The 25,130-nt window shown below is 47.7% G+C and overlaps 2 protein-coding genes and 1 pseudogene across 2 annotated transcripts in view; 1 reads left to right on the top strand and 2 right to left on the bottom strand.

Moving 5' to 3' along the window:
• The window catches only part of PKD1L3 (polycystin 1 like 3, transient receptor potential channel interacting), an 88,005-nt gene extending 86,447 nt beyond the window's left edge, over window positions 1-1,558 (bottom strand). The window contains 1 exon segment of the mRNA XM_025369859.1: window positions 1,264-1,558. Within this exon segment, the coding sequence (XP_025225644.1) occupies window positions 1,264-1,558 (295 nt within the window).
• A 4,396-nt stretch (window positions 1,559-5,954) lies between these two features.
• On the bottom strand, window positions 5,955-6,755 carry LOC112614571 (annotated as a pseudogene).
• Window positions 6,756-8,374: 1,619 nt separating this feature from the next.
• DHODH (dihydroorotate dehydrogenase (quinone)) lies at window positions 8,375-25,071 on the top strand. Its single transcript, XM_025370956.1, has 9 exons — window positions 8,375-8,569; window positions 11,808-12,020; window positions 14,233-14,432; window positions 16,763-16,845; window positions 20,785-20,972; window positions 22,031-22,144; window positions 22,834-22,987; window positions 23,143-23,302; window positions 23,802-25,071. Exons 1-9 carry the CDS (start codon window positions 8,549-8,551, stop codon window positions 23,854-23,856), a joined length of 1,188 nt encoding a protein of 395 aa, XP_025226741.1. The 5' UTR covers window positions 8,375-8,548; the 3' UTR covers window positions 23,857-25,071.
• Window positions 25,072-25,130: the final 59 nt, after the last annotated feature.

Below are 25,130 nucleotides of genomic sequence, written 5' to 3'. Positions count from 1 at the left end.
CAGACCCAGGTGAGCCTCATACTCAAAAGTCAGGCTTTTAGATTTATTTTTTATTATTGTTTTCAAGACAATAATGTCTCACTTTGTCGCCCAGGCTGGAGTGCAGTGGTGCCATCTCTGCTCACTGCAACCTCCGCCTCCCAGGTTCCAGTAATTCTCCTGCCTCAGCCTCCCAAGTAGCTGGGATTACAGGCACCCGCTACCACACCTGGCTAATTTTTGTATTTTTAGTAGAGAGGGGGTTTCACCGTGTTGGCCAGGCTGGTCTCGAACTCTTGACCTCAGGTGATCCATCCACCTCCGCCTTCCAAAGTGCTCAGATTACAGGCGTGAGCCACTGCACCCGCCCCGCCAGGCATTTTTAAAAAGTAAATATGAAAGCCAAATTTGGCTGGCTTCCATAGATAAAAATGTAGAATTTCCTCCCATACATTATAGTTTATTTTTTTGTATGTGTTCCTTACCACGAGGCTTAGTATTACTTTACCTACACGTTAATGAGGATGATGAGAATGATATAATAATGGCTTGGATTTGTCTCTAAAACTTCAAGATTATGGTGCATAGCTTTGAAAACACTGTAAGAAAGACAATAGGTAGATAATCTTCCTCTTAGTTTTGTGTTAGAAAACTTAGAGATCAGAACAATGAAGAGATGTTTATTAGGAAAAAAATGACCACCAAAGGTTTCTGTCTTTCGAACCTAGCACAATTTTTTTTTTTTTTTTTGAGACAGAATCTTGCTCTGTCGCCCAGGCTAGAGTGCAGTGGCGCGATCTCGGCTCACTGCAAGCTCCGCCTCCCGGGTTCACGCCATTCTCCTGCCTCAGCCTGCTGAGTAGCTGGGACTACAGGCGCCCGCCACCGCGCCCGGCTAATTTTTTGTATTTTTAGTAGAGACGGGGTTTCACCGTGGTCTCGATTTCCTGACCTTGTGATCCGCCCGCCTCGGCCTCCCAAAGTGCTGGGATTACAGGCGTGAGCCACCGTGCCCGGCAAACCTAGCACAATTCTTCTAGTGAAAGGTTAGGTAAGTTAACTGTAGATGGGTTCTAGGAAAAATCGCATCACTTTTGCTACACGGACAAATCAAAGGCTGTAGCACAAAATGGAAATATTTCAGAGGAAAGATGGTAATGAAGTAAAGTGATTGGTTTTTCTGTGTACAAAAGCAGAAAGATTAAGATTTTCTTTTTTTTTTTTCTGTCCCAGAATAAAATATAAGAAAGTGTTCTTCATAAACACCAAACCCTAGAGTCTTACCTGGGTAGTTTTTATCTTGATGCTTTCTCAGGGGCATTACATTTTGCCCAATCCACCACTTCTCTCCTTCTTCCAGAAAGTCCCGGATGAGATCTTCAACTTCCTGGTTCCAAATACGAGCTAGGAATCCTCTCTGCCCATGACAGTAATTCTTTGCTTCCTCAAAGCTGCAGTGAAATCTGTTAAACTGGTAACAATTATTTTGCCCGTGTGGCCCTGGGCTGTTTAGTTCACTTCCTAGAATGATACTTGTTCTGATGTATAACCAAAGCCAGCTTCCTCCTTTGAAGAACATGTTCTCTGAATTGTAGCAAGAAAAAGTGTGGGGGTTTAGCAGCTGCCTGATCCTTTAAATATATATATTGATGGGCTTGTCTTATTAGTGTTCTTCTTTTATGAGTTGGGAACAATTTACCAAGGATACAAAAGGTTTTGTTTTGAGGACCCAGGTGCAGTTCCTACAAGCTGAAAACAAATAGCAGAGATCAATAAAGCAATGGCCCTTTGTGTCTGGGGCCCCACCATCTGTATCTACCTACCAAATATGACTTTAGCAAGTAGAGATAGATGGTAAAGCTGAGTCTAAGCTGCACTGGGTAGAGGATGATGAATATCTAACATCTAAGTTAGTGTGGCTAAAAATTAATAAGTGTAGCTTTTTCTTTTCTGAGACAGGGTCTCATTCTGTTGCCCAGGCTGGAGTGCAGTGGCATGATCTCAGCTCACTGCAGCCTCGACCTCCCAGGCTCAAGGGATCAATCCTCCCACCTCAGCCTCTCGAGTAGCTGGGACTATAGGAGCGCACCACCACGCCCAACTCTTTTTTTTTTTTTTTTTTTTAGAGATAGTGTCTTGCTATGTTGCCCAGGGTGGTCTCGAATTGCTGGGCTCAAGACATCTGCTCGCCTTGGCCTCCCAAATTTGGGGAATTACAGGTGTGAGCCACCACACTCAGCCATATATATATATATTTTTTAAAGAAAGTCATTCTTGCAGACCCTCTAGGATTGATTTTTTTTTTTTCTTTGAGACAGAGTTTTGCTCTTGCTGCCCAGGCTGGAGTGCAATGGCGCCATCTCAGCTCATTGCAACCTCCACCTCCTGGGTTCAAGCGATTCTCCTGCCTCAGCCTCCTAAGTAGCTGGAATTACAGGCATGTGCCACCACACCCGGCTAATTTTGTATTTTTAGTAGAGATGGAGTTTCACCATGCTGGTCAGACTGGTCTCAAACTCCTAACCTCAGGTGATCCACCCACCTTGGCCTCCCAGAGCGCTGGGATTATAGACATGAGCCACTGCACCTGGCCTCATTTTTAAAAAAAGTAAATTGTATTGTGTATATTTAAGGCACACAGCATAATGTTATGGGATACATATAGATTTTAAAAAGGTTACTATAGTAAAACAAACATATTCAACACCTCACATTAGTTACCCACTTTTGGTTTTTGTGGCAAGAGCAGCTAAAATCTCATCCAGCATGAATCCTGTCTACTGTATGGTTTTATTACCTGTAGTCCTCAGGGTGTACATTAAATCTCTCGACTTGTTCATCCTACATCTCTGCTACCGCCAGGACTGATTTAAATTACTGTATTCTGTCTCTTCAGTACGTGCAAACAGAACTAGACATAAACTCCTTTTTTTTTTTTTTTTGATATGGGGGTCTCATTATGCCACCCAGGCTGGAGGGCAGTAGCGTGATCATAGCTCAGTGCACACTTGAACTCCTGGACTCAAACAATCCTCTCACCTTGGCTTCTCAAACTGCAGGTGTGAGTCACCGCCCCTGGTTCATGAACTTTATCTTAAAGCTCTTACACAGTCATAAAAACCAAGCAATATTAAATGGAAGAATGAATACAAAGTAAATACAAACAAAACTAAAAACCAATGAGATCCATGTTTTGCCAAGCTCAGTAGCAGACAAACAGGGTTCTGGCCTACGACTACTCAGGTTTCTTTGAATCTGGCATGCATGCTATTTTATGATATGGGGAGGATTCAGTTCTGATAACACGTTTCTTTATTTGACTCACTAAAAAAAACAAAAAAAAAAAAACCAACAAAAAAACCCTTTGTTCACACAGCAGGTCATTTGGTCTCCACCTGTTGCATACTCACCCCGTGGATTACAGCTGGTTCTTTCTTGGTGCCAAAAAGTGATCATAAACTCAAGCAAATGTGGGCACTGAACCACTTGGCAGGTTTCAGGGTTAAGATGGTTATCCAGATAGTGCAAATGATGCTTACGTTACTCTAAAAATCAGTGCAGGAGTGGTCACCAACATTATGAAATTCTCTAAAACACAGACTGCAAGAGTACATCCTGTTTGGAAAACACTGCAGTAATCGGCCAAGGCCAGTGGCTCACGCCTGTAATCCCAGTGCTTTGGGAGGCTGAGGTGGGCAGATCACTTGAGGTCAGGAGCTTAAGACCAGCCTGGCCAACATGGTGAAACCCCGTCTCTACTAAAAAAACAAAAATTAGCCGGGCTCGGTGGCCCGTGCCTGTAATCCCAGCTACTCAAGAGGCTGAGGCAGTAGGATCACTTGAACCAGTTGGCGGAGGTTGCAGTGAGCTGAGATAGAGCCACCGCACTCCAGCCTGGGCGACAGAGCAAGACTCTGTCTCAAAAAAAGCCCCAAAACCAAAAACACCAAAACACTGCAGTAATCAAATGAAAGATAAATACAGTATGATCCTCACTTTCAAAAAGTCCAATTAACGAAGAAAAGGCATAGTAATTGTAATTAATATAGGCAGTGAAAAGGGCCAGCCTAGAGGGACAGCTTAGGTGCTGCTGTGAAGGTTCAGATAAGGAATGAATTACTTCCAGCTTTTGGAATGAACACATAAAGATGGCAATATTGACAGATGAAATGGACATCTCGGCAGAGGAGTCGATGTGAATAAATACACAGAGGTGGGAAAGTGGAAGGTATTGATAAAGAAATACGTGTGTATGTTTGTGTGTGTGTGTGTGTGTGTGTGTGTGTGTGTGTGTGTATGTATGTGTAGGGGGTACTTGGTGGAACAGTAGTGGGAACTGTAACCAGAAAATGGGAGTGTTTCAAATGCCAGGATAAAGGGTTTGCGGTTTATTTGGAAGTTTTCTGAGCAGAGTCGTCCACCCTTACAAGAGTGTGTGGCAATGGAATCATCTGGATGCGGGATGCTTTTGTTTTCAAAGTTCACAGAGCCGCAACTTCTAAACATCTTCATATACGTACAAAACTACATACACGATACATCCACACATATGTTTCAAGCTTTTTTTCCAGATTAAAAAATGATACTTTATTACAACTTTTAAAATTGCAGAACGTCAGGCTGAATATCGTTAGACACATACACAAAACCACTCATTTCTAAAGTCATCTTCTATACCCTCTCAAAATTTGGCCAATGAATTATGCCTCAGGGAATGTTCCAGTTCAACCCCCTACATAAATGGAAACACTAGCCTTTTGGTTTTGCCCACAGTTCCAAAGTGCTATTACGGGTGGAGTACATGCTGCAGGAGGTCATTCTTGCTGCTGTGAGTGTGAGTAAAATGTCCGTCTGTTCGCCTCTGGTCTTGCAGGCTTTGTTCTCTTTCTCCTCATTTTGTCTCCTTCTACAGGGGTTGCCTTACATACTGCAATCAAAAGACATCTTCTGCTCAGAATCACAACAGATAGTGAGAGGTTCAAGTGAGAAGTAATGTTACACAGTAAGTTAGTGAATTTACAATAAGAAATTGAACTTTGGGGTTACAACTCAAATATGATTTCAGGGTAAAGAAAATAATTACTTGGCTGGCTGGTGAAATGCTTAGTTCCTTCTAAAATCATAATTGCAATATGGACTTCTGCTTCATGCTGCATCCCAAGGCACCAATCAGGTAACCTACATCTCCCAAATGATCAACAGAGCATTCCTTCCTATTTTACCCTCAGTGCTGAGAAATTACTCCTGGGCCCAGAAGTTGTTGCATAGGTGACTTGGGTGACCTGGTGCTCAGGCAACAACTGCCACAGGCCCCACCTTGATGAACACCATCGATTTCTTTAAATATGATGATACTAAGATGGAGTCCCCTGCTCAGAGGAAGCAAGGACGTAAAAGCTGGGACAGGCTGCACGCAGGGTCACTATACTAACAGACCCAGATGACACAACGGAACGTGAATACTGAAGCCAACAATCTTCTGGAAATCTCTTTTTCAAAACTCATACACCATTTTTTCTAACCGGGAAATCAGGGACAGGGAAACATTCGCATAATTACCCATCAACATGTTCTTCTTAACAGAAGTGAAGATTATTTTAAGAATATGAAAAGTGTTTCAAGACACCTGTTTTCAGGGATAGACCACAGCAACAGAAGTACTTTTCAGAGTTAGTTCGTTTTAAAGTCTATCTCGAGAACAAGGGCAGCTGGCTTTCACAAGGTACCAAGACATGTTCTAGCCAAAACATTTTCATTTAAGTTATATGCGGTCAAGTTCAACTATTTTATACATATCTGATCCTTTTCTGTCAGCAAAAAAGGTAAAATGTTTTTAAAACTCCAAAATCAATCATTTCTGGGTAGGATGAAGGTACAATTTTGGTTGTATTTTATACTTCAGAACACAGATGAAACCAAAAGGTCTGCAATTGTCTCTACATTCACATCTTTCAAAGGCCCTTTTGCAATTGTCTCTACATTCACATCTTTCAAAGGTCCTTTTCTCCTTTTACATGAATTCATCTGAATCACTGCCATCCTGATTTGAAGACATATTTTCAACTTTCATTCGTGATGAATAGCTCCTAAGTTCATCCATTTCTCTCTTCTTCATTTTTTCTTTTTCTTTTCCTGAATTTGGGCTTCTTTCTCATTCCTCTCTTCACAATCTCTGCATTCTTTCTCTGCTGCTAGGTCTGGGAACCGCTCTACTTTGCTTTTTCCTAATCGGTTTAGGATCTCATTTACTTTCTTCTCCATTGTCACAATTTTTACATCCTTCTGCCTGTGAAATACTATCTGCCTCATATCCACGTCAGCTGTTTTCTTCAGATTAGACCACAGCATATATACCACATTAACGTTGTTCATCTTGCAGCCTTGAATGCTATTGGCCTTCACAAGGTGGGCACAGTCTATCAGCACTTCCTTTGGAATGTCTTCTATATTCTCTCCCTTATGCAACCGAAGGTACACATGAGCCAAAGAGAGTTTGGCCACATGAAACCAGATATCTTGAGACCAATCATGCTTGATCAGATCTTCATGATGATTTATGGGTTAGCAGGAGAGATATAAAACTCAAGGGCGAGCGCGGTGGCTCACGCCTGTAATCCCAGCACTTTGGGAGGCTGAGGCGGGTGGATCACAAGGCCAGGAGATCCAGACATTCTGGCCAAAATGGTGAAACCCGTCTCTATTTCACATTTATCCTTTCCCATGTAAATAGTGCAGGCAGATGAATTAACGCTGCTGCTGGTGAAGTAGAACACCATGATCCTGGCGGCCGTGCAGGGACTCCAGCACGGAGCAGCTGTGCTCAACTGCGGCGGCCGCCTGGTCCCCGGAACTCTCCTCTTTTTTTTTTTTTTAATGCATTATGGAAACTTTTAAATGTGATTTTTGTACATAAGGAGTATGAGAGTAACCCCTTTACAAATGAACCTAATTTACTAGAACAAACAATGATAAAACTGAACTGATATTTGATGTGAATCCATAGGAGTTTAAGCTTCAAACCCAGCCAAGAAGTTTGTTACAATCTCCGTCAGCTTTGCATATGAGTCTTCTGAGATCTTTCCACCAGCCCTGATAGTGCCCAGCAGGGCTTAGTGCTGGCTGACAACATGAGACAAGAAAGCATTCTCAGATTTTGTAATCTTGCTGGGCTCCAGTTTATCAAGATACCCCCTTTACACCCACATAGATAACAGCCACTTGTTCTTCAGTAACCATGGGAGAACACTGTCCTTGCTTCAGCAACTCAGTTAGACGCACACCACGACTCAAAAGTTGAGTGGGAGCATTGAGGTCAGAACCAAACTGGGCTACTCAGGAGGCTGAGGCAGGAGAATGGCGCGAACCCGGGAGGTGGAGCTCGTAGTGAGCTGAGATTGCACCACTGCACTCCAGCCTGGGCAACAGAGCAAGACTCTGTCTTAAAAAAAAAAAAAAAATCACCGCAGTAAACCACACTCCAACAGGGCTGCACACTCAGGGTCTTGATTAGAAACAGTATTAAAAAAAACACCTCCACATCTGTTGCACCAGAATGCCAAGGTTTAACCAGAGACACTTTCTCCAGGAGGCACAACAGGCGCAGGGCCAGGGAAGGGCCTCTGACACTTTTAGGGTCTCAAGAAAATGGTTTTTTTTTTTGGTTGTTTTTCTTTGTTTTTGAGACAGAGTCTCGCGTTGTCGCCCAGGCTGGAGTGCAGTGGTGTGATCTCGGCTCACTGCAGCCTCCACCTCCTGGGTTCAAGCGATTCTCCTGCCTCAGCCTCCCAAGTAGCTGGGATTACAGGCGCCCACCACTACGCCCGGCTAATTTTTTGTATTTTATTTTATTTTTTTAGCGGAGACGGGGTTTTGGGTGTTGACCAGGTCTCGAACTCTGACCTCAAGTGATCCGCCTGCCTCGGTCTCCCAAAGTGCTGGGATTACAGGCGTGAGCCACCGAGCCTCAAGAAAATGTTTTATTTCCTTAAAAAACCTTAAGAAAAATCAACTTTTAAGTTGAAAAACTTTATATATTGACATATTCATCTTTATATCAACACAGCAGTAAAATTCATTTTTTAAAGTGATAAAAACTGTACAAATATTTCTGGCGTGAAACACAGCGTTTTGATGTCTACGCTAAAACAACTTCAGGAAGGGGCCCACAAAAGTCACAACGCGGCCCCGGCAGAAAGGCAGAAAGGCACCGGTGTGTGGCACGACCTCAACACCTGTCTTCCTCACAGAGCCCCGACGCCTAGCGGACTCTCGGATTCGAGGCTGCGGTACCACGGACAGACCCCCCACAAGAGCTTCTCTGCCAACCGCCGGCGACCAAGCGGCAGACCGTGAGCAGGGCGGGCGGAAGAGGTGTGGCCGCCGCTACTGCGCACGCGCACCCAACCAGAACCTGGGGTGATGCCGGGCCTTCCCCGCTGCGCGGAGGCGACCGCTCAACCCTTCTGCCCGGCGATTGGTGGGCTGGCGGCTAAGGGGCGGAGATAGGAGGGGCCGCTGCCATCTTCTCCAATGGAACGGAGACAGGGGCGGGCTTATTGACGGAAGGAGCATGGCGTGGAGACACCTGAAAGTGAGTCCCGCGAGTGAGCACAGTGGATCGGGAACCGGCGGTCCGGGCGGGCAAGAACGGGGAGTCAGGCCGGGCGAGGCATGGACCGAAGGCGGCTCCGGGAGTGTGGGCCCCCCGGGACGTGTGCGTGTTTCCGGGGACGCCTGTAAATGCTCGCGCGTGTGCATTTGCACGTGGACTCGGTCAGGCGTGAGCAGACAGCGCCTGCAGGTCTGGATGGGTGCTGATCTGAGTGTCTGCGTCTGGGCCATGTTTTTGAGCCTGGCACAGGGGTGCTTAGTGAACACATGACCGCCCAGCGTTGTGTGCAGGATCCAATGGGGAATGAAACTAGAGTAGGACATGGTCCCAGTCCTTTTAGGTAAAGTTTTGTTAGGGCGGGGGGCTCTATGTGAAAAGTTCTTAGTTGTATCCCCGTATGTAGTAGGTGTTCAAATATTTGTTGATTGGCATGGGGTTGGGGGGCGGGGGGGCGTGCAGTCTCCAAGGGAGGCAATGAAAACCTTGAGTCTCTTTTTATTTATTCATTTGAGACGGAGTCTCGCTCTGTCGCCCAGGCTGGAGTGCAGTGGAGCGATCTTGGCTCACTGCAAACTCCGCCTCGCGGGTTCAAGCGATTCTCCTGCCTCGGCCTCCTGAGTAGCTGGGATTACAGGCGCGCGCCACCACGCCTGGCTAATTTTGATATTTTTAGTAGAGACGGGGTTTCACCATTTTGGTCAGGCTGGTTTCGAACTCCTGACCTCGTAAGCCTCCCAAAGTGTTGGGATTACAGGCGTGAGCTACCGCGCTCGGCCTGAGTCTCTTTTTAAAATAAATATATGGAGAGAGATGGGATCTCACTGTGTTGCCCAGGCTGGTCTAGAACTATTGGCCTCAAGGGATCTTCCCGCCTCAGCCTCCCAAAGTAGTGGGATTACAGGCGTGGGCTACCGCACCCAGCCAATGAATACTTGATCTACATCTCTTTAGCAGTTTGGAAGGATCTTTAAAAGCAAATCTGATCATGTCATTTCCTGGCTTAGGGAACAAAACCCACATGTTGATTTCGGCCAAACTCCTGCTCATTTCTCCTGTTTCGTCTTAAGCCTTACTTTCCCTCACTCCTCTATTCCAAACTTTCTCCCTTTCTCATTCTCTTCTGCTACTGAGAGAGCCTTTACACTTTTTCCTCTCCCTACTGTCTTCTGGTTAACTTTTTAAAAATAATTGAACCAGAATAGGTTCAAAGAGACTCCCAACAATTCGTTTATCCCTTGAGTATCAGCTTTAAGTCATTTCCTTAAGGAAGCCTTTCCTTACCTCTAAGATTAGGTTGAATACTTTCATTACCTTATACTTTTTATCCTTCATCACAGTTGCCATGACTATGTATTTGCATGATCATTGATTTCTGTCTGTCGCTTCATAAGATCACACTCTCCATGATGGTAGGGGCAAGATCTGTTTTGCCATCTTTGCTCAATCAGTATTTGATGAATGACTGAACTAATGAATGAATAACTCAGCATCTGGCAGTGATAATTAGAGAAAAGCATCGTGAACCACTTTTGATCCAATAAGATCTGAAGCTTCTGTTTTATATTTTACACCCCCTGAAATGGAATATATGTATAATATCTTTGTATGTATACATTTTTGAGAGAGTCTTCACTCCATTGCACAGGTGGAGTGCAGTGGCACGATCCCGGCTTGCTGCAGCTTGGACCTCGTGGTCTCAAGGGATCTGCCCACTTCTGCCTCCCAAGTAGCTGAGACCACAGATGCACCACCATGCCTGGCTAATTTTTTATATTTTCTAGAGATGGGGTCTCACTGTGTTGCCCAGGCTGGTCTCAAACTCCTGAGCTCAAGCAGTCCTCCCACTTCAGCCTCCCAAAGTGCTGGGATTACAAGCATGAGTCACGAAGTCCAGCTATGTGCAATTTTTGAAAGCCAGCATAATTAATACCCTAAGTGGAATATAAAGGAGAAAATTTAAAAGTAGTTTATATTAATAAAATTACATGTATTTCCGTATGTAAATATTGCTGACTCCCCTAGTGAGATAGTTGTGTTTAAGCCTCTACTTAGAAATGCAAGTGTACAGGTGTGTTACATTATCAAACACCCCAGCAAAGCACTGTACCATTCCCGATGAGATTTTCTGAAATGAACAATTCTTGGGAATGTTCTATGCAACACTGTATAGTTGTCCCTCAATTTACAAGATACTTGTACTGTATGTGAAAACCATGTGAAGACTGGGCACTGTGGCTCATGCTGTAATCCCAGCACTTTGGGAGGCCAAGGCAGGAGTACTGCTTGAGCCCAAGAGTTCTAGACCAGCCTGGGCAACATAGCGAGACTCCATCTCTTCAAAAAATTGGCTGGGCTTGGTGGCATGTACCTGTGGTCCCAGTTATTTGGGGAGGCTGAGGTGGGAGGATTGCTTGAGACTAGGAAGTCAAGAAAGACAGTTTATATGGTAAAATAGAGTTTGGCTCAGATAATATGAACATATAATTTTTTACGCACACGAATGTCAGTAGGATGTTCAAAAGTCACACAGGGGCCGGGCGCGGTGGCTCAAGCCTGTAATCCCAGCACTTTGGGAGGCCGAGACAGGTGGATCACGAGGTCAGGAGATCGAGACCATCCTGGCTAACATGGTGAAACCCCGTCTCTACTAAAAATACAAAAAACTAGCCGGGCGTGGTGGCGGGCGCCTGTAGTCCCAGCTACTCGGAGGCTGAGGCGGGAGAATGGTGTGAACCCGGGAGGTGGAGCTTGCAGTGAGCCGAGATCGCGCCACTGCACTCCAGCCTGGGCGACAGAGTGAGACTCCGTCTCAAAAAAAAAAAAAAAAAGTCACACAGGAAATGGGGCAGTTCATGTCAGATAGTCTCAAGCCCAGAAGGATGTCTGACTTTCCGGATTCCTGCCCACCACATCTATTAGCATTACCCTGTCACTGTAACCAGTAGCAGTGTCCACCACAATCCCCCTAGAGGACAGTATGGTGCCTCTTGAAATTTCTGGCCTGAGAGTCCCAGGAAAGCCTTTAGGACCTGAAGAGGTGTGTAGGCAGAAGTGTCAATACAGCCTCTGACTGTAGAGGCCAGTGTTAGCAGAAGGCTAAGGGCATCTGTTTCATGTGACCTGCCGTTATGCCCTCTGTGTGCCTGGGTGTGAAGGGCTCAGGGAGGGTGCTGCAGCCTGGCCTGGAGGGCCCTTCTAATAGGCTCTTTTTTTGCAGAAGCGGGCCCAGGATGCTGTGGTCATCCTGGGGGGTGGAGGACTTCTCTTCGCCTCCTACCTGATGGCCACGGGAGATGAGCGTTTCTATGCTGAACACCTGATGCCAGCTCTACAGGGGCTGCTGGATCCGGAGTCAGCCCACAGACTGGCTGTTCGCTTCACCTCCCTGGGGCTCCTTCCACGGGCCAGATTTCAAGACTCTGACATGCTGGTAGGTGTTCCTGGATACCCTGTGCATTAAATACAAAGGTGAAGGCTGAAGTCCCTAAACTTCTCAGCCAGGACTGATCTTTTTGAACAGCAGAACCTCAAGTGAGCAGTGGAGATTTGGAATTCAGTCTGAGCATTATTTTTTTGTGTCATGTAATTAGCAATGATGATTATCTATTACATATATGGGATTGTGTTAGGCGATGTTCTTGTTTGATCTTCCCAGCTACTGCATGAGCTGGATCTGTTACCATCCCCAGCCATGGATCAGGAAACCAAGAAACAGAGTAAGGAATAACAAAAAGGAACTCCAGTCACACAGCTAGCGGGTAGCAGGACCAGGATTCAAACCCACGGAGTCTGACACTGGCTTCCTGCCCCTTGGCCGCTGTCCTGCCTTGCTGAGGTTGCAGGTAGCTCAGTCTTCCCCTCGGCTAAATGGGGAGACTGCCAGTCATTGAGCACCGTGCGAGACAGGAGCGTTGGGTCCCAGCCTCACTCAGCCGCATGTTCAGCCCACGGGCCCTCTCCACATGCTTGAAATCTTTGGCCTAGAGTCCCAGGAAAGCCTTTAGGGCCGGAAGAGGGTGTGTAGGCAGAAGTGTAGATACAGCCTCTGACTGTAGAGGCCAGTGTCAGCCGAAGGCTGAGGGCCTCTGTTTCATGCAACCTTCCGGGCTTAGTGCCGCAAACCGAATAGAAGAATCCCCATCCTCACAGAAGCTGCTTCCTCATGGAAGTCTCGGCAGTTTCCTTTCGAGAGGCTTCTTATCAAATGGGAGGACGTCGGAATGATTTGAGTGTGAAAACGCAAACAAGAAGCCCTCAGAACTCTGGTGAGGAAGGGTCACTGTTACAAATTAAAGGGGCCTTCACCGCATTTCCCCTTCCGACCTTAGACTCCTTTTCACTCTGATTGTATGGTGCTGAGCAGATGTGTCATTTCCCCTGACTCGCCATGCTCACACAGTAACAGGCACTGTAGGCTCAGACAGAGCACTCCGCTAAACCGTCCTCACCCCAGACTGCTAGTTTGAGAGCCCTGGAGTGAATGGGAGTGAATAATGAGTGGGATGCAGAGATGAGGAGAATTTAGAAGGAAGTGTGTGCCTGAGGGCGCAGGCTGTGTCTGTGTAAACACAGATGACAGAGACAGGCAAACCTGACCTCCGAGGTGTTGTCCTAAACACCGCTGCCTGTGCCCACGCTTGCAGCAGCTCATTTAGAATGTGACTCAAACTTTTTAACTGGTAGCCAGGACTCTTGATGATTTCACAGCTTTCCTGGTTTAGCTCTCCACCCTTCACCTACGTCAGGCATGTTAGAATCCCCCGGGGTTGCATTTGGAGTATCCAGATGCCCTGGCCTGGTGCCAGACCAGTTTCACCGCCACATCTGAGAGTGGGACCTGAAAGCTGCCAGGGGCCTCTGTGGTGCAGCCGGAGCTGAGAACCGCAGTCCTGGAGGAAAGCCCCTAGTCCAGCCACACACATCTTGCCTCCCAGTCTCCTGAGGTGCTGCGAGCATTCTCACCTTCATTTGTTGTTCTTCTTTCTTGGAGCATCTCTCTTACCCCTGCTTCCGGGATCCCACGGTGTTCACCCTGGGAGGCCTTTGCTAGTCTCCTGAAAGGTCGCTGGAGCCCATCAGTCAGTTCTGCCCAGCTGAACACCTTCCTTCCTCGGGTTCCCCGTGGGAGGCTGGGGGTCGTGGCTGGGGATTCTTACCAGCCTGGATGAGGAGGGACACAGCTGGAGCTGATGTTTATTAAGCTGATTAAAGAGTTTGCTGCTTACCATGCCTTGGTTTCAGGGAAGCACTATCTAGGGCCTGACACCAGCGAGCTACTCTCTCCCACCAAGGCTAGTTGACAAGAAGGTATGAACCTTAACCACAACTGGGAAAGGCAGCGCTTGTCTCCTGTTCAACCCATGGTGGAAACACCATTTCTCCCCCCAGGCTTGCTAATGATAAAGCCCCGTGGTTTTCAAACTCTAGTAGGTGTCACAGTCCCCTGGAGAGCCAGCACTGTTAAGAATAGGTTCCCCCAGTGCTCCATTCCTCCCCCAAAGATTTTGACCTTGGGGGTGGGCCCTGGGATCTGAGGTTTCACAAGCTTCCCAGGTCATTCTGGTGTAGCCGTGCCAGGAACCATGCTTTGAGAAACACCGGGATAGCCTTGCGTGCCTCTGACTTTGTCTTCCTCTTCCCAGGAAGTGAGAGTTCTGGGCCATAAATTCCGAAATCCAGTAGGAATTGCTGCAGGATTTGACAAGCATGGGGAAGCCGTGGACGGACTTTATAAGATGGGCTTTGGTTTTGTTGAGATAGGAAGTGTGACTCCAAAACCTCAGGAAGGAAACCCCAGACCCAGAGTCTTCCGTCTCCCCGAGGACCAAGCTGTCATTAACAGGTAGGTGAGCGGCCCAGAGTTCATGGGGGATGCCCTCTTTCCAGCTGGGCTTTCAGAGATGTAAGATCTGCCTCTGTTTTTTTTCTCTCATACAATGTGGACATTCTTCTGTCATTTAGAATGTTCAGGAACCCCGTTCAGCGTCTACTATGTGCCCCAGGCATCTATCTTGAAAAGCAGGCTTTGTTACGTCCATTTAACAGTTGTGTAGACGGAGGCTCGTAGAGCCAAATAACTCCGCTTCGGTCACGGAGATAATAAGCAGGAGAGCTTGGGCATGGCCTGGGCTTACTGGACTTGAGAGTTTGTGCTCTGTCCATGCTGTTTCTCCAGTGCTCTTACTCGACACTGTCCAAGAGAAATGTAATGTGAGCCCATGTGTAATTTAAAGTGCTCTAGTGACCACACTGACACAGTAAACAGAATGAGTGAAATTGATACTTACTTAAAATTATAATTTAGTTATATTTAATGTGTTACAAGTATTTAAAAAAACATGTGTTTAAAACACCATAAAAAGTATTAATTCGCTGTTTTTACCTTCTTTTGCCTGTACCAAGTGTAAGAGCCAGTGTGCATTTTATTTCCAGCACCTCTCCCTTTGGACCAACTGCATTCCCAGCAGCCAGTAGCCACATGTGGCCAGCAGACGTGTATTGGCCAGCACAGCCCCAGCCTTTAGCAAACAGGAGAATGTAACATTCAACATGCACAGCTGCTCTTAGTAAGATAAATCCTTCTAGACTGTATAAAGCTCTTCCCTTTGTCATCCCTGGGTAATTTTTACTGCAGCAAACCCAAAAGGTGAAGAAGTGCCTACTTTTTGGTAAGAGGATTTTGAAGAGCCTCCTTGGGGAGATTTCAATGGGCATCTTTGGGGTCACTGGTGGCCTCCTGGGAGATGGATCTGTAGGACATTTACTTGGCCGTGCTTCCTGCTTTCTTGTGCTTGTTTCAGGGAAAATCTGCAGCATTAGAGATCAAGTTATCGATCTTTCTGCTGCATTGCAGGTGGGGATCAATATCTTCAGAATTGGCCAGGCAAAATATATTTGCTTATCATTCAGCTGCTACAGATAACTGCAGGTGCTGGGATGATGGTACTTGGTGAATCCTATAGGTGAGCAGGGGTATGAGATCGTGCTCTGAGCACCGCGTGTGTGGCCTCCTGGCTGCGTGGCATGTGGTGAGTGTGCTGTAAATACTTGCTGAATGAATGGGTGAAGTTATTAAGTCATCAGATATGTGTGCCAGTGTGTCTATTATAGATGCTTTTGGCTCTAACAAAGTGGCTTAAACAACAGGCACATTTGATACTATTTTCTTCTCATAACAGGTGCAATGGGCAGGCCCAGGGTTGGTTGAGCACTAGGGCAGTGTTGAGACTGTGGTCCAACTTCTTTGAGCCTTCCCTTTTTGCTTGTCAGAGAGTGACCTCGGCTGCGAGTATTACGTTCTTACACGGATGCTCAAGAGCAGAAAGGAAAAAGGGCAGGCATGTTCTCAGAGGCTCCCAGTAGGCCTCACTTGTGTCTCAGGCACACACTTTTGCTTCACTTGCCAGCAAGGCTGGGAAAGGAGTCATTAGCATTTTTACCCTGTATCAGGGCAGGTGGGTTTCACTGGCAAGGAGGAAGAGGAAGGGGACTGGCCACTAAGTCAACACCCACAGTGGGGCTGGGGATACAGGGATGAGGCCCCTGCCTTCGGGAAGTGTCTAGTGACAGTGATAGAGGGATGAGAGAGGTATGAGATGTTGCTTGCCCTCAAGAAGATCGTAACCTAGTATGGGACCTTAAGCACATATGTATGTGTCTATCCCGAGCCAGGAGAAAGGTAGGTCCAAAGCTCTGTATGAAGGCCAGGGGGATGAGGGATGTTTTGCAGCTGGGAGCTTTGTGCAGGAGGACAGGGAGCATTTGCTCTGAGCTAGGAAGAGAGGTGATTTTCACAGGCAGAAAGCATAGGGAGACAGAGTGGCTGCAGGGGCTTCAGGAGGCTGTTTGGGAGCCCAGGCAGGTGGCAAGTGAGCGTGCAGTTCTCAGAGTGGCTGGGTAAGGAGTGGGGATCCAGCAGGTCTGGGGCAGCTGCTGCTGCATCTGGGCTGTTTCCAATGCTAGTTGGCTGAGCATTTGCAAATTTTAATCTTTCCCCTGGGTACTGGATGGTGTTCTGGCAAGTTCTCTAGGAGCCCCAGGGGTGTTTAGACCCTGGAAGTGTAAGAACTGACTGTGATTTTTTTTTCTCTTGTTTTAAAAAGTCCTAAGTGTACAGGAAGTGGCTATGGTGCCATCTCACTCTGCCCCTCTCATCTGCTTGTGGCTCTGCAGGTATGGGTTTAACAGTCACGGGCTTTCGGTGGTGGAACACAGGTTACGCGCCAGACAGCAGAAGCAGGCCAAGCTCACAGAAGGTAAAGTGGGTTGCGTCAGAGGGCCTTTCTTATTTATTAGGAGAAAACGTGGGAGAAACACTGGGAACATTTCTAGTGAAATAAACATGATTGAGCAATAGCAAAAACCACTGAGGACCTCAGGGCACCTCTCCTAGAGGGATTTTCCTGGTCCCACACACAGCCTCCAAGAGTTTAACTGGATTTCACAATTTAGCAAATACTCCCTTTGCCTCTGCCTCGTTATGTAACCTGTTACCGTAACTAGGGAGGCCTGAAAGCAAGTGAAGCGAAGCGGCTGGGCTGTGATCACACAGGCAGGGAGGGCGGGAGCAGGACTTGAATGTCATCTTCCTGTGGCCCACTCTGTCCTCCCTTTTTAATCCTCTATTGTGTAAATAATGTTCATTAATTACAGAAGACAGTAAATACAGAGAAGCGTAAAGAAAGAAAGTTCAAGAAACGGATACTCCTCCCTACTCAAGGATAACTAATATTAGCATTTGGGAAAATATTCTTCATGAGTTGTTTTGGAAACTGCTCATTTTTGGCTCGACACAGTTCACACCTGTAATCTCAATACTTTGGGTGCCCAAGGTGGGAGGATCGCTTGAGCTCAGGAGTTTAAGACCAGCCTGGGCAACATCGTGAGATCCCATTTCTCTAAAAAACCAAAAACAATGCGCATTTTTTTTTTTTAAATGGAGTCTCGCTCTCTCTCCCAGGCTGGAGTGCAGTGGTGCGATCTCATCTCACTGCAAGCTCCACTTCCCAGGTTCATGCCATTCTCCTGCCTCAGCCTCCCAAGTAGCTGGGACTATAGGTGCCCGCCACCACGCCCGGCTAATTTTTTGTATATTTAGTAGAAGTGGGGTTTCACTGTGTTAGCCAGGATGGTCTCGATCTCCTGACCTCGTGATCTGCCCACCTCGGCCTCCCAAAGTGCTGGGATTACAGGTGTGATCCACCGTGCCCGGCCACAACATGCATTTTTGAAGGTGCCTCCGGCAATGCGGGTGTTCTCTGTGGCCTCTGCCTCACTCGCTCTCAGGATGCACTTAGTGGTCACAGCCCTCTGTTGTCCTGACCCTGATGCCCCAGGACCCCGTGGATTGTGTGTGGGGGGCTGCGGCTCAGTAGCGACCACTGTCTTCTTTGGGTCCTTCTGAAACTCCTTTTAGGATGTCTTAGTCCCAGATAGTCCTGGTAGCAGGATGAAGAAACCAATGGATATGAGATTCACTTCAGGAAGTGAGGTGGAAAGGGCTGAGGCACTCAGCAGTGTCATAATTGGGGAATAGGAAATTATCTTTTGGAAACCCCTGGCTTGGCTGGAAGCAGACCCCGCTGAACTGCAGAGCTGCCCACCTGGGGAGCTTTGGAGGTCATCACAGGACTTGCATGGTTTGTGATGCTTGCCTGCCTTCGTGCTTGCTTTTTCTTCTTGGTGTCTGCAGTGCAGTTTCCTGGCTTATCCCCTGTTCTTCCTCACCCAGCCCTCCCTCCCAGTGGCCCTCCTGGTCTGTGGAGTGAAGCAGAGCCTGCACCAGGGCTCTGCACGGATGTGTCTGCCAGCAGCTTAGGGGCCTTCATGGCAGCTTGTTAGCACCATGCCAAGGAACATGTGTTGACAAAAGCTTTGGTGCCCTCTGGGGACAGAGTAATCCAGTAATTTCTCTCTAACTCCCAAATCTTGTCAGTTTGGGCAGATGACTCCTAATCCATTAGCTACATGAAAGTGATATTCTCCTTCAAGCCAGTTTACTTGTGTGGAAAAGAATTCAAGCTTACAAATGATCTGGGCTTGATAGGTGCTAGACTGGGAAGCTTGGAGACCTATGATAAACCTTTTGTCTAATTGGATTCTTTGTTTTTTTGAGACAGAGTCTCTCTCTGTTGCCCAGGCAACAGTGGTGCGATCTTAGCTCACAGCAGCCTCCACCTCCCAGGTTCAAGTGATTCTCCTTTCTCAGCCTACTGAGTAGCTGAGATTATAGGCGCCCACCGCCACACCCGACTAATTTTTATATTTTTAGTAGAGACAGGGTTTCACCATGTTGGCCAGGCTGGTCTTGAACTCCTGACCTCAATTGATCCACCCGCCTCAGCCTCCCAAAGTGCTGGGATTACAGGCATGAGCCGCTGTGCCCGGCTTCTAATTGGGTGGGTTCTGATCCCCTCCTCCAGTCCCCACCCTGGAAAGTAGCTACACTATCTCATTTGCTAATGATGCCAGAGTGTGATTGGGGTGTGAGAAGGTGGTGAGCAGTACAATAGATGTTGTTCGATCCTCTCTGGCCTGACAACCCATTTTGTGAGCTACTTGGTGTTCTAAGTCTTTCCCCAACTCTCAGATGGAAAAAACAGCCTGTACCATTGATGTACCACTCCTCATGCAGATAAGATAGTATCTTAGGAGAAGTCAAGTAGAGACAACCCTTTTCTTTTACACATAGTGTGTTTCTGAAAATGTATTTTTCTGGAGGTCCAAAATGCAAGTCCACTGATAGTCAGTCCCATGGATTTTTAAGTAAGCTGACCTCGTTGCATACATGTAAACTGAGACCCTCTTGAGAGTAAAAAAGGGCAGGTGCTAACAATGATGCCCAGGCTAGGGGAGTAATCAGGCTGTCCGGGGAAGCACCGAAGACACAGGGTCCCCTCAGTTATTATATGAGGGAGAGTCCCTTTCCTCAGACAACTAAAATTATAAGTTAGAAAACAATTACACCTCTACATTTTAGGCATGATAATTGAAAACATTTGGCCAGGCATGATGGCTCATGCCTGTAATCCTAGCACTCCGGGAGGCTGAGGCAGGTGGGTCACTTGAGGTCAGGGGTTCGAGACCAGCCAGACCAGAGAAGGGGTGAAAACCCTTCTCTACTAAAAATACAAAAATTAGGCCAGGCGCGGTGGCTCACATCTGTAATCCCAGCACTTTGGGAGGCCGAGACGGGCGGATCATGGGGTCAGGAGATGATCATCTTGGCCAACATGGTGAAACCCCATCTCTACTAAAAATACAAAAATTAGCTGGGCATGGTGGCACATGCCTGTAATCCCAGCTACTCAGGAGGCTGAGACAGCAGAATTGCTTGAATTCAGGGGGCAGAGGTTGCAGTGAGCCAAGATTGTGCCACCACATTCCAGCCTGGGCAACAGTGGAAAAAAAAAAATTTCCAGTATATATATATTTTCCAATATATATATTGGAATATATATATATTTTGAGACAGAGTCTTGCTCTGCTGCTCAGGCTGGAGTGCAGTGGCATGATCACGGTTCACTGGAGCCTCAATCCTACTTCAGCCTCACGAGTAAGTAGCTGGGACTACAGGTGTGCACCACTGCGCCCAGCTGAGTTTTTCAATTGTAGAGATGGGGTTTCACCATGTTGCCCAGACTGGTCTTGAATTCCTGGGCTCAAGCAATCCTCCACCCTTGGCCACCCAAAGTGCTGGGATTATAGGCATGAGCCACCTCACCTGGCCTGTTTTTCAGAATTTTATACATATTCTTTCATTTTGTTTTTTCTTCACAACTGTACATCCAGTCAACTGAGCCAAGGCCAACAAGCATCCCTTGAGGTGAGCGTTGCCGGCCTGACGTGCCTACTGAGTTCTGTCTGTTTTCAGTTTTATTCAATTTATGAGGCCCATCTTTTGCCCCACAAGTATTTGCACTAATTTGTCCATTTTCCATGAAAAATTTTTTTAAAAAAGGGCAAAATGCAGCAAAACATCCTCGTAGCTGCCCCGACTTTGCTAGACAAAGCCGGCGAGTGATTTTGGTAGGCAGGCCCAGGCCGCAGCTGAGCACCTGTCAGCCGGTGTCGGGCAGGTCAGGTTTGGAGGGAAGACCTGCCCAGCTGTCCGCAGTGGTTTGGTCAAGGACAGCCTCAGAAAGTGGCACAGGAAATGGTGTGCGGGCTGCAGGCCTGACCAGCGACGTTTGCAGATGGACTGCCGCTGGGGGTCAACTTGGGGAAGAACAAGACCTCAGTGGACGCCGCGGAGGACTACGCAGAAGGGGTGCGCGTGCTGGGCCCGCTGGCCGACTACCTGGTGGTCAATGTGTCCAGCCCCAACACGGCCGGGCTGCGGAGCCTTCAGGGAAAGGCTGAGCTGCGCCGCCTGCTGACCAAGGTGGGCAACTGCACCCCTTCTCCAGGCCCCGTCCCACCAGCCTGCCCCACCCGCTCCCCTTCATTCTCCAGGGTAAAGCTTCAGCATCACCCTCAGAAGCTGTCCTTAGCACCTGGACCAGTAGGACCCCTGGCTATGCCTTCCCAGGGTCCCCTCTGATCCCCTGTCATGACACTGATTATACGTGACAGTGACAAATTATCTGTCCCTGCTGCTGTAAACCACGAGGTCTGTAAGAGCAGAGACCGCGTCTCTCCCATTTGTCACTCTGACCCTAGCACCCAGAGCTCTGAGTGAACTGAAGGACTTCACCCAGTACTTGTGGTAATATTTCCTGGCTATCTTTTAGGAATGAAAGTCTAAAAAAGGCTGGGCATGGTGGCTCATGCCTACAATCCCAGCACTATGAGAGGCTGAGGCAGGTGGATCACTTATAGCCCAGGAGTTTGAGACCAGCCTAGGCAAAAGAGCAAGACCCTGTCTCTACAAAAAATTTAAAAATTAAGACAGGCACAGTGGCTCAAGCCTATAGTCCCAGCTACTTGGAGGCCGAGGCAGGCAGATCACTTGTGCTCAGGAGTTTGTGACCAGCCTGGGCAACTTGGCAAAACCCCATCTTACAAGAAATACAGAAATTAGCTGGGCATGGCGGCGCACACCTGCAGTCCCAGGTACTCTGGAGGCTGAAGTGGAAGGATTGCCTGAGCCCAGGGAGGTGCAGGCTACAGTGAGCCATGATGATGCTACTACACTCCAGTGTGGGTGACAGAGTGCAACCTTGTCTCAAAAAAAAAAAAAAGAAAAGAAAAGAAAAGTCTGAAACACCCTTAAGCTATGAGCCAATGTCCATGGGGATCCCTTGGCCTAAAAGAATGGACTCGGATCCATCTCGTTAGTGCTCCTCACGTGTCTGAGACTGGCTTTCCTGAAAAGGAGAAATTGTTCCTGCTTTAGTCTGATTGCTTTTGTGGAAACCGACTGACCTGCAGTGTAGGTCACAGCTGCACTGCGGGGCTGCAGTCTGCAGGGTCCCCAGCTCTGGCCGTGTGTCGCCCTAGGTGCTGCAGGAGAGGGACGGCTTACAGGGAGCGCACAGGCCGGCAGTGCTAGTGAAGATCGCTCCTGACCTCACCGCCCAGGACAAGGAGGACATTGCCAGTGTGGTCAAAGAGGTTTGAGTCGGGGCCTGGGCCCAGGGTGTGCCTCCCATGGTCTGCAGAGGCTGTTTGGCCAGCTGGGTTAGCTCAGAATGGCGGCCTTTGTGATTTCCTCTCCTTGGTATTAAAGGCTGGTTTGGTGTCTTTCATGGTGTAACTCACCCTGTGGGCAAAAGCGACTGTTGGAATAACTGCTTGAAGGAGTTTTTCTCATGCCTCTTACTCTCTCTCCTCATCTGCATCCAGCAAGGTTAAGGCTTGAGCCTGGGTCCTTGGCCAGTCTTGACTGGGACTCAAAATTCTTTCCCTCACTCCTCTCTCCAGCCTGTCTGGACAGCGGGTCTCTGTGGCATAGGAGAGTAGTGGAAATAGCCTGAGCCTGGCCGTCATGGGTTCAAATCATGGTTCCACCACTTACTACCTGAGGGCCTCAGACAAGACACTATAATTGGGTTGTTTTAAGGACTGGACCATGTCCTAGGGGAATGCTGTGGGTGGTCAGTGTGTGATGGCTGCTGTTGTCACGTTATGGCTCATTCTAAAACTTGTTGAGGAAAAGATGAGTAGTAAGGTCTGGTGTAGCTCTTGCTTTGGGGGCTGTAGGTGTGGGTACCTGACCCGGCTGCTGCCTCTGACCCCCAGAGGAGCGCCTCTGTGTCCTTCGGTGCCATGACTCATGGCTTTTTCTCCATCTCACACTGCAGTTGGGCATTGATGGGCTGATTGTTACGAACACCACCGTGAGTCGCCCTGCTGGCCTCCAGGGTGCCCTGCGCTCTGAAACAGGAGGGCTGAGTGGGAAGCCCCTCCGGGATTTATCAACTCAAACCATTCGGGAGATGTATGCACTCACCCAAGGCAAGGCTTCCGGCATCTGTGTCTTCAGATCTGCGTGTGGCTTGGGCTCCTGGGTCCTGATGGGAATCATCATTCCCTAATCTGCCTTGATTGTGGGGGACTCTGGGGCGGAAGCCATATCCTTCTTTACAGTGTCACCATGTGCTTCTCTGTAGGCCGAGTTCCCATAATTGGGGTTGGTGGCGTGAGCAGCGGGCAGGACGCGCTGGAGAAGATCCGGGCAGGGGCCTCCCTGGTGCAGCTGTACACGGCCCTCACCTTCTGGGGACCACCCGTTGTGGGCAGAGTTAAGCGGGAGCTGGAGGCCCTTCTGAAGTGAGTGAGGCTTGAAATAGAAGTTAGGCAGAGGTTAATTCAGAATCACTGAAGTCAAGGAGATACTGTTGATCTGTTTCTTATTCAAAAAGGAGTTGAGGGGTACACTCTGAAAGGGGAGAGAAACTCTGGGTTACTCTTTTGATGAAGGACAAACAGTGCCAAGGAGAACTGAGGATTAACCTCCAAGGCAATGGTGTTTCTACGGCAGAGTTGTCCATTTGCTCGAGGGAGAAGAGCCTAAGGACTCCCGTCAGCATTCCCATTAATTAAACAACACTGGTTCAATGTTGGGAACTGTCAGTACTTAAAAGCACTTTCCTTCCTGCTCTGTTCCTACCTGGGTAGAACTATCCCTGTGTCCCTGGGTGAAGAGTGTAGAGGAAACCAGATGCGCCTGGGCCGGGATGATGCATTTCTGGGTGAATGTGGGCTTCCTGTAAGAGCAGGGCCTGTCCTCCACTGTTTGCTGAAATTGCTTTGTTTGCTCTTTTTCCAGAGAGCAGGGCTTTGGCAGAGTCACAGATGCCATTGGAGCAGATCATCAGAGGTGAGGACAGCGTCTGTTGGGAAGCCTGATCTGGAACCTTCCCAAGGACTCAGGCAAGCCTTTATGGCTGGATTGTGAGAGGAGGGACTCTGTCTTGAGCCATGTCCCTCAGCCGTGGCATAGCTGCACCATAAACGCCAGTCAGGGGTCACCAGGATCAACCGCAGGCTTTCTTCAGTCCCTTGGTCAGACTATAAACTGTGTTTGTGATTCTTTGTGGATTCAAACCCTAGGATCCGTCAGTCTTGCAAGGACATTGAATATTAGGGGGAAAAAGTTATGGAAAAAATAAAGCCATTTAGAACCTGGGTTTCAACGCTAGCCCTTTCTGGTTTGCCACAGGCCCTGCCCAGACACTGCAGGTCCTTCCAGGCCTCTGCTACCTGCATCTCCAGTGGGCTTCCCAGGAACTTGACTGTCTTTCATTTGATCTTTATTTTTTTTTATTTAATGTTTTAAACTTTATTTTTAAAATATTTCAAACATAAGGGCGGGGTATGGTGGCTCATGCCTGTAATCCCAGCACTTTGGGAGGCCGAGGTGGGCGGATTACCTGAGGCCAGGAGTTGGAAACCAGCTAGGCCACCATGGTGAAACCCTGTTTCTACAAAAAGTACAAAAAATTAGCCAGGCATTGTGGTAGGCACTTTTAATCCCAGCTACTGGGGAGGCCAAGGCAGGATAATCGCTTGAACCTGGGAGGCGGAGGTTGCAGTGAGCCAAGATTGCACCAGTGCACTCCAGCTTGGGTGACAGAGTGAGACTCCGTCACACACACACACACACACAAATTTTTCCCATTTCTCTCCCTCCCTCCCTCTATAACATGGATAAAATATTCACATGTATTACATATTTATTGTTGTTGAGTCATTGGTGCCTTACTCTTAAGTGTTTCAGTCTGCATCTCCTAAGCATCCTGATACTAGTTTTTTGATTATAAAATTGACCTGCATTCTTTACTAGCAATCCAAACGGTACAGCACTCTTGAAGTGTAAACATTCCTGTTCCTCCTCACCCCACTCTGCAGACATGCCTTTCTGTCTATCCTCCTGGACTTTTCCCCTGCATGAAGATGTTCATTTTGTACATACACTCAGACATATGTGGCTGTATTTTTTGTATACCTATATATGGATGGAATGCACACTGTTTTCTGTATAGTTACTTTACATTTTCATACAAATGACATCATCCTACAAATACGATTCTGCCGTTGACTTTCTTCACTATTCTCATGTGGGCATGGTTCATGCTGGGCCTCGGTCTTTTGAGTG

The sequence above is a fragment of the Theropithecus gelada genome, chromosome 20 (genome assembly GCF_003255815.1).
Source record: "Theropithecus gelada isolate Dixy chromosome 20, Tgel_1.0, whole genome shotgun sequence".
Lineage (NCBI taxonomy): Eukaryota > Metazoa > Chordata > Mammalia > Primates > Cercopithecidae > Theropithecus > Theropithecus gelada.
Note: the sequence above shows the minus strand (reverse complement) of the source record. Positions and strands in the feature narration are given on the sequence as shown.